The sequence below is a fragment of the Lampris incognitus genome, chromosome 8, assembly GCF_029633865.1.
Source record: "Lampris incognitus isolate fLamInc1 chromosome 8, fLamInc1.hap2, whole genome shotgun sequence".
Taxonomy (NCBI): Eukaryota; Metazoa; Chordata; class Actinopteri; order Lampriformes; family Lampridae; genus Lampris; species Lampris incognitus.
Window position 1 is genome coordinate 9,095,251 of NC_079218.1, and position 21,574 is coordinate 9,116,824.

Genomic DNA, 21,574 nt, shown 5'->3' on the forward strand with positions numbered 1-21,574 from the left:
AGCGCGAGGAAACGTGTCGCGATCTCCGGCACCGTGAACGGCTGCGGCGCGCGCCACATCCTTACCGTTGACGGTCAGGTGCACCCAGCTGCCATTGTGGAAGGTGTTGTACTGCTGCTCCAGCATCAGGACTTTGCACTCGTACCAGCCCTGGTCGTCGGAACGCACCTTCTCTATCCGCAGGGAGGACTTGCCGTGCAGGCTGGCCCGGCCTGGCCCGGGAGGGGGTTTTGAAACGAGGGGGGGGGTTATTTAAGGAATGAAGGAATATACATGGCATTGGTGGACAGAAGGAGATGGGGGGGGGTGAGAGGGGAAGGAGACGGGGGACAGAAGGAGATGGGGGGAAAGAGAGAGGGAGAAAAAAACAGAGAAATATTACAAGGATGCTCCATCTTAAAACAGACATAACTATCATATCGACTACTAACTTTCAGTTAGGAGGTTGGAGAGGTGTACGCTGATCACCGACTCTGGATCTTATGAGTATTTTTTTTTTCTAAAGTTGGTTTCTAACACAGGTCCATCTGGGGCAGTTGTGACGTGTGGTGCTCCCAGCACCCCTTTGCTATCGGTTGCTTCTCGAGTCATGAATGGACAAGATGGGGCCTGTGGCAACTGCTCGGCCATGAGGTGCTTGTCAACCAGCGAGGCCGCTGGCAGATGCTAAACATGTGGGATGTGTCCGCAACGGTGGATAGAGACATTTCATGTCAAGACCTATCCTGCCTCAGTTGCAAACGTCACACACACTGGACACGCCAGTAACCCCCCCCTTTTTTTTTTTGTTCTCCATTCTACTTATGTCAGTTTTATTGGGTACAGAGGAACTCGGCTATGGAATAATTATAATGCCAATTTTGAATTAGCCACACCTCTCTCAAATGTAGGTTTAGGTCAGGCGTCCGGATGGCACGGCGGTCTATTCCGTTGCCTACCGACACAGGGATCGCTGGTTCAAATCTCTGTGTTACCTCTGGCTTGGTTGGGCGTCCCTACAGACACAATTGGTCATGTCTGCGGGTGGGAAGCCGGATGTGGGTATGTGTCCTGGTTGCTGTACTAGCGCTTCCTCTGGTCGGTCGGGGTGCCTGTTTGGGGGGGGGGGATAGCGTGATCCTCCTACGCGCTAGAACCCCCTGGCGAAACTCCTCGCTGTCAGGTGAAAAGAAGCGGCTGGAGACTCCACATGTATCGGAGGAGGCATGTGGTAGTCTGTAGCCCTCCTCGGATCGGCAGAGGGGGTGGAGCAATGACCGGGGCGGCTCAGAGAGCGGGGTGATTGGCCAAATACAACTGGGGAAGAAAAAGGGGGGGGGGGACATCCAATAAAAATAAATAAATAAATAAAAATGTAGGTTTAGGTCCATACTCATTCACCGGTCTGTCATATTATGCCTGCATCTCTCTCTCTCTCTCTCTCTCTCTCTCTCTCTCTCTCTCTCTCTCTCTCTCTCATATACACCGTTTCTTCTCCTGTTTTACTATCAATTATGGATTTTTTTTTATCTATATTTGATCTTTATCCTGTAATTGTCGACTATTCAAAGTCCTCCTCTGCACGTTTTTTTCTTTTACTCATTGTGATTTTATGATCTGATCTGTTTCTTTAGACTGTGCAAATAAAAGAGAAACTAGAGGCGTGCAGTCAGCAGAGTGCAGCTCTCCACCAGGCGTACGTATATCTCCCCTTCTCCATACACGCACACACGGACAGAGAGAAACAGTTTTTTGCAAGACTTTTTGCACAACGGCCGAGTCGACTGAACAGGAAATATGGGGGGGGGGGGGGGGGAACTGTTAATATGCAGCACTCAGCGAGCTAGAGAATGAATGGAGGGAGCGGCGACAGCAAGCGCAAATGTTTCTCGAAGGTTTTGAATCACTGCAGCCGAGACAGGTTCTTCATCGCACACTCGTAACCGCACAAATATTTATCAGGCTGACAGGTCCAGTGGTTTACGAGTCTTCTGGACGCCGTGGTGTACAAGCTTGAGTTGTACCAATGATCTCAACAGCTATACTGTCTGGAGCTCGGCTTCTGATAGGGTCACCCAAGGTCAAGGGGAGGGAGGGTCCAGACAAACCGTGAGCCAACAAAGACCTCAATGGCGGAACTGGAAAAAGATGTCCGCAGGTCACAACGGCAGCGAAGGTGGATGGCGGCTGCAACAGAAGGCGGCCCTCAATCGCCTTGGTTCTCCATGCCATTGGACTCTGGCCATCCCCCCTGCCAAGGACCGTGTGGTGGCTGCAGGTGCATCAGCGACTCCACGTAAAAAAGCTGTGATGCTCTATTCCGTTGCCTACCAACAAGGGGATCGCCAGTTCAACACCCCGTGTTACCTCCGGCTTAGTCGGGCATCCCTAGACACGACTGGCCGTGTCTGCGGGTGGGATGCCGGATGTCGGTATGTGTTCTGGTTGCTGCACTAGCACCTCCACTGGTCGGTTGGGGTTGCCTGTTTGGGTGGGAGGGGGAACTGGGGGAGAATAGTATGATCCTCCCATGCGCTAAGTCCCCCTGGCGAAACCCCTCACTGTCAGGTGAAAAGAAGCGGCTGTCGACTCCACGTGTATCAGAGGAGGCCATGTGGTAGTCTGCAGCCCTCCACAGCTCGGCTGAGGGGGTGGAGCAGCCACCAGGACGGCTCAGAAGAGTGGGGTAATTGGCCAAGTACAACTGGAAGAAAAGGGGAGAACCCCCCCCCCCAAAAAAAAGCTACACGCACACACTTCCTCCCATTATCGGTCTCTACGCCCACCTGAGGACCCAGACGGACCCAGATGGAGAACAGCCATACTCGACCCCAAGTGACCGCTGATGATGAGTTTGCGAGGTTCGCCGGATCTGGAACTTACATTTCTGATGTACAGCAGCTTTGGCAAAACAAAATCTAGGAAAAAGGATTCTAGACATTTTAAGCATTGATGATGAAAATAAAACAAGAGAAGGGAATTAGGGCACTTGCTGTTAAGGACTTTACTAACCACTTATCAAATGAAGAATCTGCATCACGATGCTGGACAGACCAGCTGCTCTGGCCTGTCACTTCAGACTCGGTGCCCTGTTGGTCTCTATCTCACATGCACGAGTGTGACAGACTCTACTTTGGAGATGCACTGAGGCAAGGAGAGGTCACCGTTTCCTGTGAGGAGTAGGAAGTTGCCAACGTGACAGCGGAGGACCCCCTGAGGGTCACGCTGGAGCCCCAATCCATCAGGACAGATACCGAGTTTTGACTCGGTGAGACGGGAAGAGCTGCCTTTTGCTTTTCCAGATCAAAGGCTGAAAAGAGGGGGACGGACGACGTCGCCCCCAGACAATCTGGCAACCGGATCATAACAGATGGCGGCTGGCAATATGAGCTAAACAAAGCGCTTTCAGGGAGCACACGCCAGCTCCAAACGCCAGCATTATCAAAGCCCGACTATCCCTCATTAATCCCCTCACCCTCTCCTATCCTCTCCACTTAGTGAATAGTCCCGTCTCATTTTTTTTTGTTTGGCCTCCTAAATCTCCCCCGCGCCACGGCGCACCAGGTAAATACCTCCATCAGCTACCTCGGCAGCTGTCTCAGAGGCAAAATCATGTTTGTTCCTCGGTATGTGTGTGTGTGTGTCCTAGTCTGGCTATTTATACATCAGATTATATTTGTCCAGCTTCCAACCATGTCCGTCTACACTACTAACTGGAAGGAAAAGAGAGAGAGTACCAAGTATGTGCTGAGTTAGTATATATATGCACTATATATTAATCATCTCCGCTGTGCTGCAGAAGACAAGCGCAGACTCAGAAAGGAGGGAGTTTCCACCAAAAAGGCCCAACCCGATCCCACGACTACCTCCACCCACCCCTGCCCACACTGCACCAAAATATGCGGCTCCAGGATCGGCCTCTTCGCCCACCTGAAGACCCACAAGCGCCAAGGAGGAGGACAGTCATACTCGACCCTGAGTGACTGCCGATGATGATGATGATGGCGAGTGAGTGAGTAGGGCTGTGTATCGGCGAGAAGCTGGCGATACCATACACATCACGATACAGGGGTTGCGATTCAATATAATTAATCATTGTAAGAATATCAAAAAAAAATAAATAAACAAAAACACATGGCAAGCTAATTTGTTAGGTCACTGTCTCAATCAGCGTCAGAATAACAAGCCTAGTTTCCTCACCTTTCACACACAGTGGGCCTTGTTCGTCAAGCGTTCATACAAACAAATTTTAGTATTTTTTCTTTTTTTTTTTTTTGTGGATTTTTCCCCCAATTGTATCCGGCCAATTACCCCACTCTTCCGAGTCATCCCGGTTGCTGCTCCACCCCCTCTGCCGCTCCGGGGAGGGCTGCAGACTACCACATGCCTCCTCCGATACATGTGGAGTCGCCAGCCGCTTCTTTTCACCGGCCAGTGAGGAGTTTCGCCGGGGGGATGCAGCATGTGGGAGGATCACTCTATTCCCCCCAGCCCCCCCCCCCCAAACAGATGCCCTAAGACCGACCAGAGGATGCACTAATGAAGCGACCGGGACACACCCACATCCGGCTTCCCACCTGACACGGCCAATTGTGTCTGTAGGGATGCCCGACCAAGCCGGAGGCAACACGGGGATTCGAACCGCGATCCCCGAACAGACCGCTACGCTACCCGGACGCCCCATACATACAAATTTGTTCTTACACACCGTAGGATATTTTAGCCCTGAAGTTTGTCTCAGAGGCCAGCGTAGGACCCGGGTAACTCCTGAATTTAGACACCAGTTGGCCAACACTGACGTCTTTGCGAGCCTGTGTGATGATGGCTCACTGTAAGAGGTAGACAATAGGTGTTAGTGGGAGGGAATTATCTGCCGGTCAGACAATCTTGAGCGCTGAGAAAATACATTCCGTGGGTGTGCAAGAACAAATTTGTGCGTACCAACGATTGACAAATGAGGCTAAATGTTGCATAAAGCTTCCAGTGGCTTTTGTTCTAATTCGGCCTCGTCTAGAAGAGGATTCACCACGTGCTTTTCTTCCGTCATAATTTGTTGCAGACAAAGTGTTGCATGCTCCAAATCCATGGCACAAAAGCCCGGACTGAACACAAAATGGGAACTGCTGGGAGGGAAACCCCACTCTCAAATATATAATCCATTTGGGGGAGAATGAAGCTGTCGTACAGATGGTTTAACATGGCTAAGCGGAGCGGCTTCTCGTCGAACCCCCTTTCTTGCAGCCATTTGATTTCAGGCGAGGAGGATGATGTCATCATGAAGCAACCCAGCCCATCCAGATCTTTTGAAAGTACGAGAAGAAAGGATAAACTGAAAATAAGATCCACTGTGGATCTTGTTTTACAGCTATGTCTTATTCAAGGATACTGCATGTATCGTAATTTCATTAAAAATCCTGTTGTGTTCTTTCACTGTTTTACTCTGAGGCGTATCAATAGTTTTATTAAACGGAACATCTTATGAAGCTTTTACACCACACACCCAGTCAGGGTCTATCAGAGATTTTTTTTGGGGGGGGGGGTGATTTCTCCCCCTTTTTCTCCCCAACTGTCAATCCATCCATCCGTTATCCAAACCGCTTATCCTGCTCTCAGGGTCGCGGCAATGCTGGAGCCTATCCCAGCAGTCACTGGGCGGCAGGCGGGGAGACACCCTGGACAGGCAGCCAGGCCATCACAGGGCTGACACACACACACACACACTTGCTTGCTGGTTGTTTATCATATCCGATGATGACCATCTTCTCCTATTTGTGAGTCCTTTGATGGCTGAATAGTCCGATCCTGGATGCACAGCTGTGATTGCAGACCGGGCATGTAAAAGTGGTGCGGGAGGGGGGGGCGGGGGTAGCTTTGCAAGCATGCCTCTTTGCACATTTTGCTACAGACTGTTGTGTGCGCTGGTTTTCCCCATACTTCATTCCCTGTGAGACGTGAGAGCGCCAGATGGTGCGGCAGGAGGCACGTTCCTCCAAAGAAGACGGGCTGATCTGGCATCTTTTCAGCGTGGTCTTCATTTGGTCTTTGAACCACTTCTTCTGCCCACCAGCAGTGCATTGACCAAGGTGTAGATGGCTTTAGAGCGCTTCACGTGGGAGTCGTTGGCTGGGCATGCAAATCACATGCCCAAGCCACCTGAGTCGATGGTGGACACACACACACACACACATTCATTCCTAAGGGCAATTTAGTATGGCCCATTCACCTGACCTACATGTCTTTGGGCTGTGGGAGGAAACCGGAGCACCTGGAGGAAACCCACGCAGAAACGAGGAGAACACGCAAACTCCACACAGAGGACGACCTGAGATGACCCCCAAGGTTGGACTACCGCGGGGCTCGAACCCAGGACCTTCTTGATGTGAGGCGACCGCGCTAACCACTGCGCCACCGTGCCGCCCCCAATTGTACCCAGCCAACTACCCCACTCTTCCGAGCCATCCCAGTCGCTGCTCCACCCCCCTCTACCGATCCGAGGAGGGCTGCAGACTACCACATGCTTCCTCCGATACATGTGGAGTCTCCAGCCCCTTCATTTCACCTGACAGTGAGGAGTTTCACCAGAGGGACGTAGCGCGTTTGAGGATCACGCTATTCCCCCCAGTTCCCCCTCCCCCCCAAACAGGCGCCCGAACCAAACCAAACCAGAAGAAGGACTAGCGCAGCGACCAGTACACATACCCACATCCGGCTTCCCACCCGCAGACACGGCCAATTGTGTCTTTAGGGTGACCCGACCAAGCCAGAGGTAACGCGGGGATTCGAACCAGCGATCCTCATGTTGGTAGGCAATGGAATAGACCGCCACACCACACGGACGCCCCTATCAGAGATCATTCTTTAGGAAGTGTAATATCAACCTCAGTGAGAGAGGATGAAGTTAACATTGCACAGGTGAGCAGTCGAATGAAATTAGTTTTAAGGTTTGCCCTCATCTTAAAGTTAATGCCATGGCCATATTAGCGTCTTTGTGGTACAGAGGCGTTCAGCAGGTGGCAGAGGAGACAGGGGAAGTGAGGGAGGAAGAAAACGCTCAGGAATAATAATAGTGAGTTCCATTATGTTAATGAGTGATTTTTACTTTATATGTATGATGTTTATGAGGAAGTAGGAGGTAGTTTTTGACAGACACTAAAAAGTCATCGCTTAATACTGTGCTATGTGAATGCTAGTGAATAGAGTACCTTTGGGTGGAGGAAGTTGTGCTACAATGTGCTTTTTTCCCCCCATCTTTTTCTCCCCAATTGTATCTGGCCAATTACCCCACTCTTCCGAGCTGTACCAATCTCTGCTCCACCCCCTACATGTGGAGTCACCAGCCGCTTCTTTTCACCCGACAGTGAGGAGTTTCGCCAGGGGGACGTAGCGCATGGGAGGATCACGCTATTCCCCCCAGCCCCCCCCCCCCCCCAAACAGGTGCCCCGACCGACCAGAGGAGGTGCTAGTGCAGCGACCAGGACACATATCCACATCCGGCTTCCCAACTGGAGACAATTATGCATTTAGGGACGCCCAACCAAGCCGGAAGTAACACGGGGATTCGAATCGGCGATCCCAGTGTTGGTAGGCAATGGAATAGACCGCTACGCCACCCGGACACTACAACGTACATTTTGAGCTCAATATTATTTGCATATGGTGGTGATTAAAATGTAGACATACACGGCATTCATTTTATTTGGCACGTTATGGAGACTGGAACAGGAGCTGAAGGTGGGGGGCTTTGGTGCTCATGTCCCACCCCGAGAACCCCCACACTTTTAAAATCACTGCTCTACCTCTGGCCTCAGTCTTACATTATTTATTGTTTTTATGTGGAAGTTTTGGTGTCTAATTGCCTTCGCTGTCAGCAATGTCTCACAAGTATAAGTTGAGCGGGGTGGTCTTGGGCAGAGGAACTATTTTTCATTGCACTTTGAGATATTTAACTTGTGAAAAAGTTTTCCCTCAGAAATGAATGGCTCGTCTTAAATCAAGTGTTCGGGTGCATCTTTTCAAGGTGAAACAATCTGATTCTATTAATCACTCAAAGATAAAGAAGTTCATTACGGACGTGGTATGTTATTATGTTACAGGTGTGGAAGCGTTCAACTTCGGTGGAGGTTTGCACTCAGACTGCTTTTAATTGTGTATGTAAGTGTCAGATTAGTATGTTTGCTGAATGACGTGGCAGAAAAGGTGACTATGTTACATTTGTTTAATAAATGACCGAGCTTACACATATTTTCATGTGTATGGAGTTTGTAGTGTGGTTGTGAAAAACACGAGTAAACCACTTGCCAGAGGGTGTTTGACAGCTACTCTAATGCAGAGGCAGTAATGTTGCTTTGTTGTGGTTGAGCTGGGGGAAAAGTGGTTTCACAGGAATGTTAAATCGCCGAGTAAACATCCCACTGCACATACTATAACTCACTGGTCACATTATTTGCAACATATATTTGGAGAATATCACATTTTTCAGAGGCCAAGACCGCAGCCCTGTCTCTGAAATCACATCTGGATGGCCAGTCAAAAGGTCAAGGGTCAGGGGCTGTAAGGTACGGTTAGAGAATGAACTTCTCTGAATTTCTGCTCTAGGTTAAGTAAGTAAAAGATTACTTATATAGAACACCTTTCTAGTGTCACAAAATGCTTCACAAGTCACTAAACCAACAAAAAGGCCAGTTTGCATAAAAAGGTTTTAAGATTCCATTTAAAAAAGTACACAGTGCTGACCAAGCTTATGTCCATGGGAAGACAATTGCACAACAGGGACCACAGGGATGGAAGTTTTGTGGCAGGAGTTAGCACATAGGAGCCAGGGCATGATGATTAAGTGTCTTTTAAGTTATCAGCTGAAGCTTGAATTCACTGCCATATTTCACCAGTAGCAAGTGAAGAGAAGCCAAATTTGAGTAAAATGAGCCCTAGAGTCGGTTCAACTTGAAGCAATTGTAGGGCTCATTTAGTTATGCAGCAACTAAATGAGCCCTAACGGGTCTGACCCTTTAGTCGACTGGTTAACGTAGTCGCCCGTGGCGCGGGAGCCACGGGTTCGCATATCCCGGCTGTGGCAGTTCCCAACTGCCCCCCGAATTCGTTAACACATTCCAACATCAAATGTTTGACAGATCTTTGACAATGCACGTAAGTGATGTACAGTGCAAGTAGATCGAACCCAATAACATAGCTGATGGGTAGTGTATGTCTAAAACCTCCACACAAAAATGTGTTTTTCTTATGTTTGTGTCCCCTAAAAATGTCTGGCCTTGACTATACTGACTTGTATTTGTATAGTTTGTCACTGACTTGTATCCGTATAAAGTTTGTCACTGGAGCAGTGTTTTCACATTCCTCTACTGAAGGAGGAGCTGGTCGAGCACTTCCCTAAAATCTGAGATTCAAACGTACCCCAGGCAAACTAAGTTTGGTACGTCACAAAACCGAAATCCAATCGCTGTTTAATATGCAAATGCAGGGCGGGCAAAGAAATATGAAACCTCCTGCACAGAGTGGACTTGGCAGTACAGAGAGCAAGTTTGCATTAGCATAGTGAAAGTTCTGACAGCAAACATGGTAGAGTATGCATTTTTTGGATGCAAACTAGACCCCGGATCTTCCATCCACTATCTACCAAAAAAGCCCACTATGCTGCTGAAATGGTTGGAATTTATTTACAGACATCGTGCTCACATGCCTACAAACCTGGAGGGACTGCATATCTACAATGCTCATTTCAGTGAGAAGTGTTTCCATAACCTGTGTTTCCATAACCCTAATGCAAAAGTTATTGGGTTTTCACAAGAAATTAGTTTTTAAGTCTGATGCTGTGCTGACTATTTATCCTGGGACCGTAACAGCCAGCAGGAGTCAGTATGTAAGTTATGTATTTCTTTTACTCAACCAACAGTCAAATGAAAGCTTTCTGCATGTAACATATTTCCTTTGTGACTAGTTCTTTGATACGCCATGTAATGTAACCTGAACACATCGTCGGGAATGAACCCAGGGTCATCAGGTATTTTGGATCTTAACATCAGACACCCTCGCCTGAGCGACTCAGCTGGGGGTGATCACACCCCGACTCGTGTCCAGGTAGCACATTACACCATGCATCATGCTTCTTCACCCAGAGCCAACCGGAAGCCTTTTCCAGGGCTGCACCCACAAATCCCCAAGAGTTCCAGGACCCCGTGTAGACTGTCCTGTAAAGCCCCTGCAGCCCACTTCAACCAACTCACAGTGGGATTTCCATCCATTCCTCCAACACTCAGCTATCAGATCCGTATACATGAATCTCTTCCTTTCTTGGGCCTCCTCCATCCGATCTTCCCAGGGGACAGTAAGCTCAAGCAACGCCACTTGTTTGGTTGCCACGGATATCAGGACCATGTCTGGCCTGAGTGTGGTAGCTGTGAGTGTGTTCGGGAACCTCAGTTGTCTCCCTAGGTCGACCAGGAACTGCCAATCCCTTGCAGTTGCAAGCAGCCTACCCTGAGACTTTGGCTAGGGCTGGGGCTTCTCCCCTGCTAGAACAAAGGTGATGGAACATTTTGTTGGGTGCTGCTGCTTGCTGTAGCTGATCCCAGGGCAGATGGTGTCAGCTACTGCCCAGAGAACTTGGTCATGGCGCCAATGATACCGCCTCTCTCCCAAGGCCTTCGGACAGCAGCTCAGGATGTGCTCCAAGGAACCCCTTTTCAGAGTTGGCAAGCAGGTCAGTTCGCCAGGCCCCAGCCGAACAGGTTGAAAGGGCTTGGGAGGACATCATACACTGACTGGACCAAAAACTTGAAGCGATGTGATTCCGCCTTCTAGAGTTCTGCCAAGGTGATCTTTCGGTGGTTGTATTCTCCCACTTGGTCTAAGCCCCCTGCTTGCACATACCCACCATTCTGCTATTGTGCCACTTCCTTCTTGTTCTGACCTCGACACCCGCAGAGGAGACCTTGGTGTCAGTGGAATCTCAGTAGAGCAGGACTTCTCTGACTCTGGTGACCTTGAAATCCTCTGCTAGACTGCTGAGAGGAAGCTGTAGTTTGGTATTATGCCCATAAAGGGTGATGCTGTTTAGGCTCCATAGCAGGACCACCCACCTACACAGGAACTGGCTGATCTTCCTTTCGAAGCCCTCCACGATGGTGATTGGGACTTCATAGATTACCAGTGGCCATTTTGGCCCTTGGCTTGGCATGCATTACATGATTTGCCCCTTAGGGAAAACTAATTGGGGAACCCTGGTCTACATGTACCAGGATGCATTGTGCGCCAACTTCTCATACACAACCCCCAAATCCTATCAAAACCCACCCAGCTTGTGGAGGTGGGTGTTTCTTGTGGCTCTGTGTACACAGAACAGCGTCTTAAAATCTTCACTCTTTGATCAGAAAACCAAAAAATAACATAAATTGAATTGGATTAGTTTTATCGACAACATACATGCATGCATGCCTTCTCATTGCATTGTGCCTGGATGTGACACCAACAGAAAGAAGAGAGAGGAGGGAGAAAGTGTAAGTTACCACTAATTACCAACAGATGTTGATTGGCGCAAAGAATGGCTCCAAGCAATAAAAAAAAAAAAACAAACAAACAAACATGACGAGAATGCACCGACAACAGTACTGGGAAATCTTCGGGTATGCTCTTTGCATTTTGCAGCAGATGACTACATGATGGACAGATATTTCAACTGTGCAATACTCTGGTGTACATCTATACTGCATTAGTACGGCATTCACCTTCTGCATATATTTTTTACACATTTCTTGTCTATATATATTGTTATATATTGTAGTTTATTGCACATATTTTTATACATTTCTTATTTTTCTTATAATTTCACTTATGCTTATCTATATTTACTCTATTAGAATGTGAGCAACTGTAATTTGACCCAATTTCCCCTTGGAGATCAATAAAGTATTTCTGATTCTGGTTATGTTGATAGTTTTTCTTAGCCATGCAAAGCCTGGAATAGTCACTGAGTTTGAAATGGGTGTTCTTCAAAATGTCTTTTCAGGCAGTCATGTCAGGCTACAGATAGATCTAGTTACCTTTGGAATAACACATCTTGGCCATGGAGAGAATGCCGGCATTTACTGAAACTTTGTTTTTCATACATATAATAGACATTTTGTACTATACATTGATATCCGAGCTTTTTTGGTCTTTATAGTTGGGGTTTTTTTTTTTTTTTTTTAACTAAATGTCCAGATTTTAAAAAGTGCATAACAGGTTCTGTTCAATTGTCTTATTTCCATAATAGGATGAAACAGGTTTTTAAAGCACTTATTACGTCTCTTAGAAAATCCACCCCAAAGGCTTTCCATTCTACTATAAATGATTTATTTTTAACCATATAGCACCCTCTCCAAAAACAACAAAAAAAAAAAAAACCTACTTTGTCCTGTTTTGGAAGAAAATGCAATGCATTTTGCCTCTCAAGTAAAATGTGCATGACCTCTGCATAAGACAGCAGATATGATTTTGCATGCATCTGACATAGGTGTACCTGCAGCCAACTTTGATTGTCATTAGTGTGAAAACAAACAATTCAAGTTTGTATATGAAAAACTTTATTCAAACCAACACATTACAACGTGATATTCAATTTTCAAATACATGTTAAGCATATTGCACATCATAATTTGACAAGTCTAAATCAGTCCCAACAAGCTTCAAGGTAAGTGTCCATTGTTAGCTGTATTGAAGTTTAGCAGCATTATTACACAAAATATTGTATGGAGCTGCCAGGGAAGAGGAAAAGAGGAAGGCCAAAGAGGAGATTTATGGATGTGGTGAGGGAGCTCTGATGCGATGTACGACACAGGCAGGCAAGACGATGCGGTTCCCTTTGCCAAGTTGCTCCCCTCGTAGCACCCACTAAAAAGAAAGGAGAAAAAAAAAGATAAGCAGCCAGACAGTATTGTCTGCAGCAAGCAAAGACAGGAGAGAATGTGGTTATTCATCAGGATGTTACAAGCACTGATCATATACTATAACATTAGCAGCTATTGTCAGAACAAAACACAATGGTCACTGTAATTGCAAGTTACTCAAGTGAAGACAACAAATAACATAAGGGTGACGATACACTGGGCAACTTTTTGGCCAATATGGTAGGGCAATATGCTTGCCAATAGTAAATTTAGTGAGATGTAGGAAAATATACTATGGAATTTATCTGGGTAACAAGAGGTCACCATGCAATCAGTACAAATGTGTTGAGAAAACCACTTGTCCAATGTTGCCGTGTATCACTACACTAGCATAAAGCTATTAATTATTTGGCCAAAACACAGCGTACTCACTAAGTGGTCATCTGCACTCTCGGCCCTGCTGGTGTTGGTTGTCTTTTCCAGTTTATCTTCGGGATCCTAAAGAAAGTATCAGGTCTGGTGTCCCTGACAGCATCCAACATATACTGCCCATGCTGAAATGTATTGCAGCAGAATGATTCAGCTTCTGTTGGCATCGGAGGGCAATGTGAGCAAAGGAACCACCAGTCACTGTTTGCTCTCGACAGCAGAGTTCTTCACAGGTCCAAAAGTTCATACCCGAAACCAAAAAGACCCGCAAGTGTACTACCCAGAATTGAAACCGTCTATTATTTGAAAGCTGGGACCTGGACCCATGCGGAACCAACAAATGTGGGCCCTGAAACCAGCTGGGAGACACAGACCCGATCGGCGCCAATTTCACAGCTGATTGCTATTAACAAGTTAACATTAATTCACAAGTTTTCAAAACAAAACTTTGGGTCTTACCTAATTTAATGTCAGTAGCCTTCTCCCCCGTGCCTGGCCGTGATGCATATAATCCATCCTCCTTGCCAAGAAAGTTGGTAAAATACATCCAGGTTTTCTGTTATTCCTTTCTTGCTGATTGAAACAGCATGGCTAATCCACTTATTATTTCAGCCTTAAGGTCCACTTTGCTGTTACGGTGACAGGTGGCAAATACAACTCATTTAGAATCAGCTTTGCAGTTTTGTTGCATCTAGCATAATAATATAAATAACTGCGACTGTTTGCCCTTTTGAACTATAATAACGATTGCTCATTCATTGCGATGGCAGCAAACTTTAGCATTGCTAATTTGCTATCAACTGTGCTCTCTGAGATGAGACTGACCTCTGGTCTCTCAGCACTGTTTGATCACGGTCTTCTCGGATCCACTCAGGTATTAAACATAATTTTAAGCAGACCCAGGACCCACGGTAATAGAAGAACACCCCACCCCACCCCACCCTGATTGACTGTATAAAACGTGGATCCGAGCCTGTACAGGTCCCGGGTTGAATCTCGGGTCCAAGGGTTCGGGTGCCTCTACTGAACTGCCTCTACTCGGCAGCTCAGGTTCTGGATGGTCCCCACTGGCCATATCCTCCTGCGTGGCTAATACAGTGGCGGCCTCGGTCTCTCTCCCCTGTATTTCTTCAGTAATACTCTGGCTTGAATAAATATGCTCTAATATCCAAGTCAGCCAAAACAATGTAAATGTATCCTTGTCCATAAGATCCTTTGCACTTATATTTTGAGATTCCATTTTCACTGTTGGAAACAATACAGGGCAAAGAGAACAAGGAAGTTTTGTTTTTGAGTGGTATCTAGAGCATGCCGCCTGGCTGAGGCCAAGGCGGAGACTAGATATCCAAGCTGAACTTTCCCATAGTTCTTCCTTGTCACAAATTACATCACTGACGCATCAAATGATGATGCGTGTGCCAGAAAAAAAAAACAGATTTTATAACTACATCCCAGTGACAGAAAACACTGGCAACAACTGCAGGTGTTTTTCACACTATTTGAACTCCTCAATTTGGAAAGATAAATATAAGGCTGAAAATTGGCAAAGGGGCCCTTTAAGTGCGGGTCACCTCACCCTGACGAATTTTAGACTACTACCAATGAGCCAGTTCCCAGGCAAACTTGGATAGCTAGCAAGATAAACAGATATTACATGTAATATAAAAATCTCAGCCAGACGGAATATATCTTTCTGCAACTTTGATTAGATCTCTGGTACATAAGTCTGTAATAACAATGTGAACACACTGTAACATTGTAGCAGATATTACTGTATGTTTCACAACCACTGCTGTGTTAGCCACTGCCTGTTACAAGCTACCATTCTGATACAACTGCTAGTCACTGATCTTGGTGCACAAAAGAGTTTGAGTCTGGGTCTGATTGAGGCTCAAACATGTATGGCTGAATCTCTCCGATGTTTGCTCTGACGCTAGCCATCTTGATGCGCACTGCTCTTTCACCGGTCAACCTAGAGCAAGCAGTGGTGGTGGGTGGGGCACGAGGCCTGTGATATTTGCATACTCATAGATCCTGAATTTCTCAATGAGGGAGAAAGAGTAGATGTGCTTCAAGATGTGCTTTCAGCACAGGTTGAAAACTCACCTCTTCAAGAACTACTACCCTGTTACTTGCACGTATTATATTCACTCAGTAAAAAAACAAAAAAAAACTCTTTCTTGCGCTTTTACTTTAGCACTGGTTTTGCTCTTAGATGTTTGTTTAGAGAGAAGATGCACTTATAACCTCTGATGACTAGTAGTTCTCCTGATTTCCTACGTTAAATGCACTTATTGTAAGTCACTTTGGATTAAAGCGTTGGCTAAATGACTGTAATGTAAATGTATTGTAATGCTTCCAGTCCCTTTTCAGAGTTGTTTGTTTTGTTTTGTTTTTTTAATTTTATGGGGAAAACCATGTTAAACAATATATTTAATCATCTCGGAGTATTTTTAAACATTAAAATATGTCTGGAGGGGAACTTTGAGAGTCTTGCTGCAGCTATTTGAATCTGTTGTAACTTCTCTAAAGCCAATTTCTTAAAGCATGTGAAGAAATTTGCAATAATCAGCCAGGACAAAAACAGAATCATATATTACATAATCAATTTAAGTTCATAGTGAATCACATTTCATGTACTGATCAAAAAAACTCCTGAATTCCTCAACATTATTTTTAGATAACCTTATGAAAGGCTAACATAATAAGAGCTTCTATTTTATTGCAGTTCAGCTGGAGGAAATTATTAGCCATTCATGCCTTAACAGCAGCTAAACAGTGCTTCCTGCAACACAGCTACCCTGTCTAACTGACTGACTTTGAAAGAGAGGTATAGCTCAGTATCGTCTGCATAGCAATGACAGGAGATAAACTTGAAAGACTAATGAACTGTCCTGGGGTGGTATGCACAGTATATCACAAACAAGGCTGGAACCAGATCTGATTCAGAAGATGCAGATATTACAGTTCTGTTGATGGCATCAAATAACACTCTCAACCTCACATCCTTAACCTTGTCATTGTAAGAATACAAAAAAAATCCTTCACATACCAATGGTGGATTTCCACTACCTCTCCACTGTTTTACATTCATGCTAAAACAGTGTACAGCCTCACTTATCCAGGGAGATAAATTGATGAAAGGGGCCAATTGACCTTTCGCCCCAGAACGGTGCTTGTCCAATTCTACCTTAGCAACGGTCCATCAAGCTTTCAAACACAACAAAATGTTGAAACGGTGTGCCTATGGGATCTGCAAATCGGATACTAGATATCTGAAAAGTTTGGAGGGGGTGTAATTTTCTTTCCCTTCCCAAGACCCAGAACGCAAGAAGCGCAATGTCGGCAATAGATTTGGCAGTATAGCAGACCCCATGGCCAGCTTAATCCATCCAAAATCAACACAAATACCTGTCTGCTCCAAGCTAAGCTTGCTACTAGCTATTATTGATAGCTAATACAGCTAACGTATTATTACTGTTACTTTTACCCACACAATGCGCTGATTTCTTCCTTCATGTTTTGGTGTTTTCTGGCTACTTCCTGGATAGTTCTGAAATGCTTGAAGGGCAGTAACTAAGTCGAGTGGGACTTTGCAAAAGGTCAATTCTTTTTTTCTTTTTTTTTAAATCAATGTCATCTGATATGGATGGACAGAGCTCAATAAAGTGGAATGAATCATCAGTATGGCCATGGGGAGCCAATACGTTGTTGAAATCTTGGCCATTAAGCTTATAAGCTGTATCTGTTATTAGGTGAGTATTTACAATGGTTTCCTGTAGATAAACATGAGAGAAGGGCTTCCCTGGTCTTCTAATAGGTGATTTTAACTCTGTTAAGAATAAGATGAAACTACTTTCTGGAGATAAGGGTACATTTTCTGGATCAGAGATAACAGCACTACAATATCATAATCATGATTTTAATTCAAAAGTACAAAGAATATGTTAGAGGAAAGGCACACCTGTTTGAATCCAGACCTCATTAAAATCTAGCCTTCAAAAACTACGCTACAGCTCTTTGTCAAAAATGGGAAGCTCACAGACCAGTCATGCGTAGCTTTATTATATATTTATGCATAATAGGAGCAATATCTGATTTGATCTGGGTCTACTTTTGCAATTGACCTATTGCCCCTCCTCGCAAAAAAAAAAAAAAAACGACTCTGTTTCGCTTACATCCATCTGTCCATATACATCCATTACCAACACCTTGGATGAATATTGTGGATCTATGATCATATTTGTGGATAAGAACATTCCTCAGCTGTGCTCCACTCAAATGAGCAGTATTGTCCTTTTAAACCACCATTCGATAGATTCGCACATGTTGTTTAGGACTAATGTTATGGTTTATTCAGAATACTGACGCTTAATTTTTTTAAACCCAATTTAACTGGTTCAAAATGTGCCCCAGAACATATTCATAAGGAAACAGTAAAGTATGCCTGAGGCATAAATAGCAGCAGTCAGCAGGACTTTCTTCACTGAACTAATTATGCTACAAGTCCAGCTGTTCCTTCACGTTTGCTCCATTCAATCAGTCTATCCATCGCCTTGTCTGTTCTATCAACTCTCTGCTGCCAACAAAATGACAGCCAGTGACGACCCCCCACTCCTCATGACTGGCATTAACAGTAATATCATAAGAGGACTGGCCTTGGGTCCAAAATGTTTGACTCCCCGTGAAGTGTTTTTTGGCCCTCTCGGTCTACTCGGTGGTTCAAAGGCATTGCTGCAAGCATATAGTTTGCTTCTCATAACCTCTTCTTAAAGTTCAGCTGTCCTTTTGAGTATGCACGGTTAAGCTACATGATAAAGCACAGATTTTTCTATTCTATTTTACATAAAGATCTTTTTTAATTGAACGTAGGGCTTTGTAGATTAAGACCTGATCCCAAAATGTCGTATGAAACCTGGACAGAAAAAAGGAAAAACAGACTTATTAGCTTCAGGGAATGTCTCCTGGGGCAGGTCATTTTAAAATGTCATTTAGACCAGCTTGGAGATCCTAAAAGAAACTTGGCACCATCAGCCCACTCAACCCCACCCCCTTTTTTTGTCGGATGTTCCTTTCTTCTCTCTATCCCTATAATCCCATGGATTCATGTTCAATCTCTCTTACTCTCTCTCAAATCCCTCCTTCAAATCCCCTTTTCTCCACCTCTTTCTATGTTCCCTTCTTAATATTAATTTAACATTTCTGTTTCTCTGTCATACTTCCTCTCGCTTATGTCATTTCCAACCTCCCTCCCTTCCAGCAAAGACAATGAACTGATTGATACCGGGGACAGGCAAGGCATCTCAGAGATAGTGGCCCTGTGGTTCAGCTCAGTCCCCAGAAATCAACCCAATCTATAATGAACACAATGTAAGCCCTTTGTGTTGTTGGAGGGGGAAATTAGTCCAGCAGCCTTTACCTTAACCCCTGACTTCATTGCACGATCCAGTATACCAATTACAATGAACTCACTGGGCAGTTGGAGTCAGTTTTCCGCTAGTTGTACAGCTTGAAAAACTTCCACTGGAATAAAGCCAAGTCCATTTTATTTGCTTAGCCCATTATAACAAATTACAAATTTGCCTCAGTGGACTTTACAGCAATACAACATTCTGTCCTTAGACCCTGAAACAAAAGGTTTTTCTATATCCATCTCCTTTTGTTTCTTGTTGTTTAGAAGTACAATCAATAACTGGCTCAAGTTAAAAGCCAATGTTGATGTGAAGTTTAAAATAGAGGTTGAATTTGGGGCCATAATGTGTGGGCGTCCGGGTGGCATGGCGGTCTGTTCTGTTGCCTACCAACACGGGGATTGCCGGTTCAAATCCCCGTGTTACATCCGGCTTGGTCAGGCATCCCTACTGACACAATTGGCTGTGTCTGCGGGTGGGAAGCCTGATTTGGGTATGTGTCCTGGTCACTGCACTAGCACCTCCGCTGGTTGGTTGGTTGGGCCGCCTGTTCGGGGGGGGGGGGGTACTGGGGGAATAGCATGATCCTCCCACGCGCTACATCCCCCTGGTGAAACTCCTCACTTTCAGGTGAAAAGAAGCAGCTGGCGACTCCATATGTATCAGAGGAGGCATGTGGTAGTCTGCAGCTGGGGACTCGGCAAAGGGGGTGGAGCAGCGACCGGGACGGCTTGGAAGAGTGGGGTAATTGGCCAATTGGGGAGGAAAAAGGGGGAAAACCCCCCCCCAAAAAAAAGATGTTCAACGTTTGCGACATTAGGCTAACAAGATATACATTCACAAGATAAGTGTTTGTCTTTCCGGTCCTGTAGAAAGACACCTATAGCCGGCTCTGCATCGAGATAGACGCTGTTTCAGCTTATCATGAAGAATTCTTTAGGTGGAGACGAAACATTTTGTGGTTTCCAAACAGAAGGGAAATGTTGTAGTTCACTCTGTGGGTCATATTGTACTGATACGTTAAAACTGCTTGTAAATAAGAGAAATGTTTCTTATCTCCATTCAATTATACTGTATTTACAGCCATTAAGATGCTGGTATCAAATGATTGTGGTTTCCACATCATGTCACAAATCACTACTACGTAGTATATTATTCCAACAAGGTTTCATTTGGGAAAAGAACATGCTCAGCTTCATCTTTAAGGAGCAGATTCATGCACTGGCCTCACCCCTGTGCTTTGGCCTGACGCATCAAAAGGCAAATCGACAGTGAACTTTCTTAACGAGCCGACAGCCAGGCAGCACAGCTAGCTGGTGATAAAAAAAAAGAAGAAAAAAGTTCAAAGCAGCTGTCTTTGCAACTACTCAAATATTCAAGAAGGACTAGAAGAATTATGCAGGTTCAACTGTGGGGTTACATTTTGTAACCACCCTGTTCTCCTGGTTGACTAGCTAGGCCCTGTTTGGTATATATTGGGCATGATAGTACATTTGCAGTCAGTTGCGGCTGGCCAGTACAGGGCACTAGGCCCCCCCCCATTCAAAAATATAGAAATGAAATTCTACTTAAACATGTTAACTATAATTTAGTTGTATAAAGTAAATAATTACGAAATAAAAGTGTTTTTCAGTCTGTGAGCGCCTGTCAGCAGCCATTAAATATTGGTTCAAATGGTGTTTGGTTGATTTCTGTCTGAATACATATACTTCCTGGGTGAGGGGCGCCGGCCAAACCATACCTTATGTAAGCCCTCAGACTTGTGGCGAGCAGGTGACCTGAGGCTGCTGTCTGATTGGTTTCTTCAGATTTTCCATGGGGCGCAGTTCTGTGCGGCCCAGACACTCCCACTTTTATTGGCAGTGAATTGGTATTGTTTAATGTTTTTTAATCTAATGTGATTGGATAATTCTTATGGCTGTCAATCATGTTCACACCCACCACCCTGCCTCGTCTCGACTGTCAATCATCCACCGTCTACGAACCCTGATAAAATCTATAGGCTACATTGTCGTTCTTAATAACTCCGTGACTGTGTGGACATTAAAGCAGCTGTCAGGTGGGCTGCGCCAAGGTAAATTGCGCCCCCCCTCCCATTTTTTAGCACCAGCCACCACTGATTTGTAGCATCCCTAGTATCGAACCTGTTTTTTACGCTCGGGGGAAATCTGGATTATATACGTACATGGTGACAATTTCAACATTTTTTTGCAATCTGAGAAAACTGCTGAAAGTGACATGCTCAATAAAATGAAAAGCTTCTATTTTACAGGCTTCTATTTTTACCCTAGTAAAAAACCTAAGGAAATGTATGTTATCACTCTATTGTGTGTGCTATAATTGTGTTGAATAATTTTGAATCAGAAATGGGCAACTGGAATGAGGTATTCCTGGGGAGTGTTTTTTTTCTACAAGTTGTATTTTAGATGCAAGAATGTGACATAATCTAATATAACAGCAAATGCATTTTATATATATATATATATATATATATATATATATATACATATAGATGTAGGAGTTTTTTTTTAATACATAGCAGTACAAGCTTGTTTCGTGCGTCGTGCACTCATCAGCTGCTGATGTGATTCAACAAAGAAAACACACAGTATAAGTTGCCCCGTGTCACGCCCCTAATTTCGGTGGACATGAACCAATCAGAGGAGAAAACATTTGAACTATTAGAACCAATGGGGTAGATAGTTACAATGCACAGCAACCAATGGTGGGGTAGAAAACCTTACAACCAATGGGGTAAGGGGCTGGACTTGTTTTGAAAAAGCATTTAAATGACCAGGGCACTGCTGAAATAGCCTGCATTTAGAATATAACAAGGTAACGTCAAATGGGGTAATTTATGTAAATCATATAGTGGG

The 21,574-nt window shown here is 45.1% G+C and overlaps 1 protein-coding gene across 1 annotated transcript in view; it reads right to left on the reverse strand.

Annotated features, from left to right (window-relative positions):
* igsf9bb (immunoglobulin superfamily, member 9Bb) overlaps window positions 1–21,574 on the reverse strand; it is a 198,418-nt gene that overhangs the window by 116,916 nt on the left and 59,928 nt on the right. Inside the window, exon 3 of the mRNA XM_056284763.1 lies at window positions 66–212. Coding sequence (XP_056140738.1) covers window positions 66–212 — 147 coding nt within the window. The remainder of the gene's footprint in view (window positions 1–65; window positions 213–21,574) is intronic.